The following is a 2,008-nucleotide window of genomic DNA, read 5'->3' as shown; positions in this document are numbered from 1 at the left end:
GTATCATGTGACGTCAGAGGTATAGTAGCCCCACTGTGAACTCCCACCGCCCGAACCTGGAACCTCCAGAACCTCTCCCCTCCAGAATCCGGAACCCAGACCCTCCAGGACCAGAGTTGGGCCCCTTTGAGCGGATTCAGGACCTTCACGGTTCGGTCCAGACCCGGTTCGGGGCTCACCTTCACAGCCTGTTCAGACCCGGTTCGGACCCTAAGACCCGGGTGCACACCGGGTCCGGACCCGGTTCGGGGCTCACCTTCACAGCGTTCAGCAGCCTGTTCACAGACGGAGAGACTCCGCGCGCCGCCATGTTGCCCAGCAATGACGGTCACTGCGCTGACGTCACGGCGCAGCGCTGTTTACTGAGAGCGGATTGGACGAGAGAGAGGCGTCACCTGCACGCGCTTGTTTTTCTTCTTCTTCTTGCTTTCCGGCAGGCGGTCCGCCGTCCAGCCTCATGCTGCCCCCCACCGTCCAGCGGAGTCTTTACTCCCCCAGCTCAACTCAACAATGTAGGACTGTAACCTCCCTTCCGAGTTTCCCTTCACACTGAAACCGTTTTGAAGGAAAACGCCTCTGGACCAGACGAGACTTGTTCACACTGCCTGTGACGAGAGTAAAACATGAAACACTGTCTGATTCCCACACCAACACAAACTGATGTTTCCACCACCTTGGAACTCCTTGGCCAACAGCAGGTCCCAGTCTGTCTCTGCCTGTCTCTGTCCCAGTCTGTCTCTGCCTGTCTCTGTCCCAGTCTGTCTCTGCCTGTCTCTGTCTCTGCCTGTCTCTGTCTCAGTCTGTCTCTGCCTGTCTCTGTCCCAGTCTGTCTCTGCCTGTCTCTGTCTCTGCCTGTCTCTGTCTCAGTCTGTCTCTGCCTGTCTCTGTCCCAGTCTGTCTCTGCCTGTCTCTGTCTCAGTCTGTCTCTGCCTGTCTCTGTCCCAGTCTGTCTCTGCCTGTCTCTGTCTCTGCCTGTCTCTGTCTCAGTCTGTCTCTGTCCCAGTCTGTCTCTGCCTGTCTCTGTCTCTGCCTGTCTTAGTCTGTCCCAGTCTGTCTCTGCCTGTCTCTGTCTCAGTCTGTCCCAGTCTGTCTTAGTCTGTCTCTGTCCCAGTCTGTCTCTGCCTGTCTCTGTCCCAGTCTGTCTCTGTCCCAGTCTGTCTCTGCCTGTCTCTGTCCCAGTCTGTCTCTGTCTCAGTCTGTCTCTGTCTCAGTCTGTCTCAGTCTGTCCCAGTCTGTCTCAGTCTCAGTCTGTCTCAGCCTGTCTCAGTCAGTCTCAGCCTGTCTCAGTCTCAGCAGGTCTCAGCCTGTCTCAGTCTTAGTCTCAGTCTCAGCCTGTCTCAGTCTCAGTCTTAGTCTCAGTCTCAGCCTGTCTCAGTCTCCTTCACCTTGTAGGTTTACTGAAGGTTCCACAGAACACACTTCCTGCTCCTGATGCACATTGTCTCCAGCCTTGAACTGCAGATGCTGATCCTTCCCCTTTACATCACGACATTTCATTCTCTTGTTTCTTTATTCTTTATACAGCTGCAGTTTCATTTCCCTCAATTTCCAGTGAGCTGGTAGCCACATCAAAGAAAGAGGAGTGATTGTGGCAGTGCAGGTCTCCACTGTTCACTCCGTGAGCTCCTCCAGCTAGCGGCACCAGCGCAGCAGAACCCGTCCTCATCAAGCTCTACCCAGTCTGAAGCTCTTCAGTCCCGAAGTTCACAAATAGACGTTTCATCTGATATGCAGATGCTGGTTAGCACATTTTCCTCATCCACAAAAACTTCAACCAGTTTCCCCAGAAACAGGATCCTTGAAACGCCTGGGAATATTTTCATGAACTCATTGAAGTGATTCAGGAACGTGGTTTCTCCCTTCTTCCAGGAGAGTCAGCTGACCTCCGGCTCCTGCACACTTCTTCCTCACAACCTTCTCCAGCAGCCTGTTGACTCCAGCAGCTTGTTGACTCCAGCAGCTTGTTGACTCCAGCAGCCTGTTGACTCCAGCAGCCTGTTGACTCCAG

At 54.1% G+C, this 2,008-nt stretch overlaps 1 protein-coding gene across 1 annotated transcript in view; it reads right to left on the bottom strand.

Annotated features, from left to right (window-relative positions):
• The window catches only part of pcca (propionyl-CoA carboxylase subunit alpha), a 38,576-nt gene extending 38,190 nt beyond the window's left edge, over window positions 1–386 (bottom strand). The window contains exon 1 of the mRNA XM_080507904.1: window positions 257–386. Coding sequence (XP_080364030.1) covers window positions 257–310 — 54 coding nt within the window. The 5' untranslated portion in view covers window positions 311–386. The remainder of the gene's footprint in view (window positions 1–256) is intronic.
• Between the last annotated feature and the right edge of the window lie 1,622 nt (window positions 387–2,008).

This window comes from Blennius ocellaris (assembly GCF_963422515.1).
Source record: "Blennius ocellaris genome assembly, chromosome: 13".
In the NCBI taxonomy this organism is placed as follows: domain Eukaryota; kingdom Metazoa; phylum Chordata; class Actinopteri; order Blenniiformes; family Blenniidae; genus Blennius; species Blennius ocellaris.
This window is presented reverse-complemented; position numbering and strand designations above follow the sequence as displayed.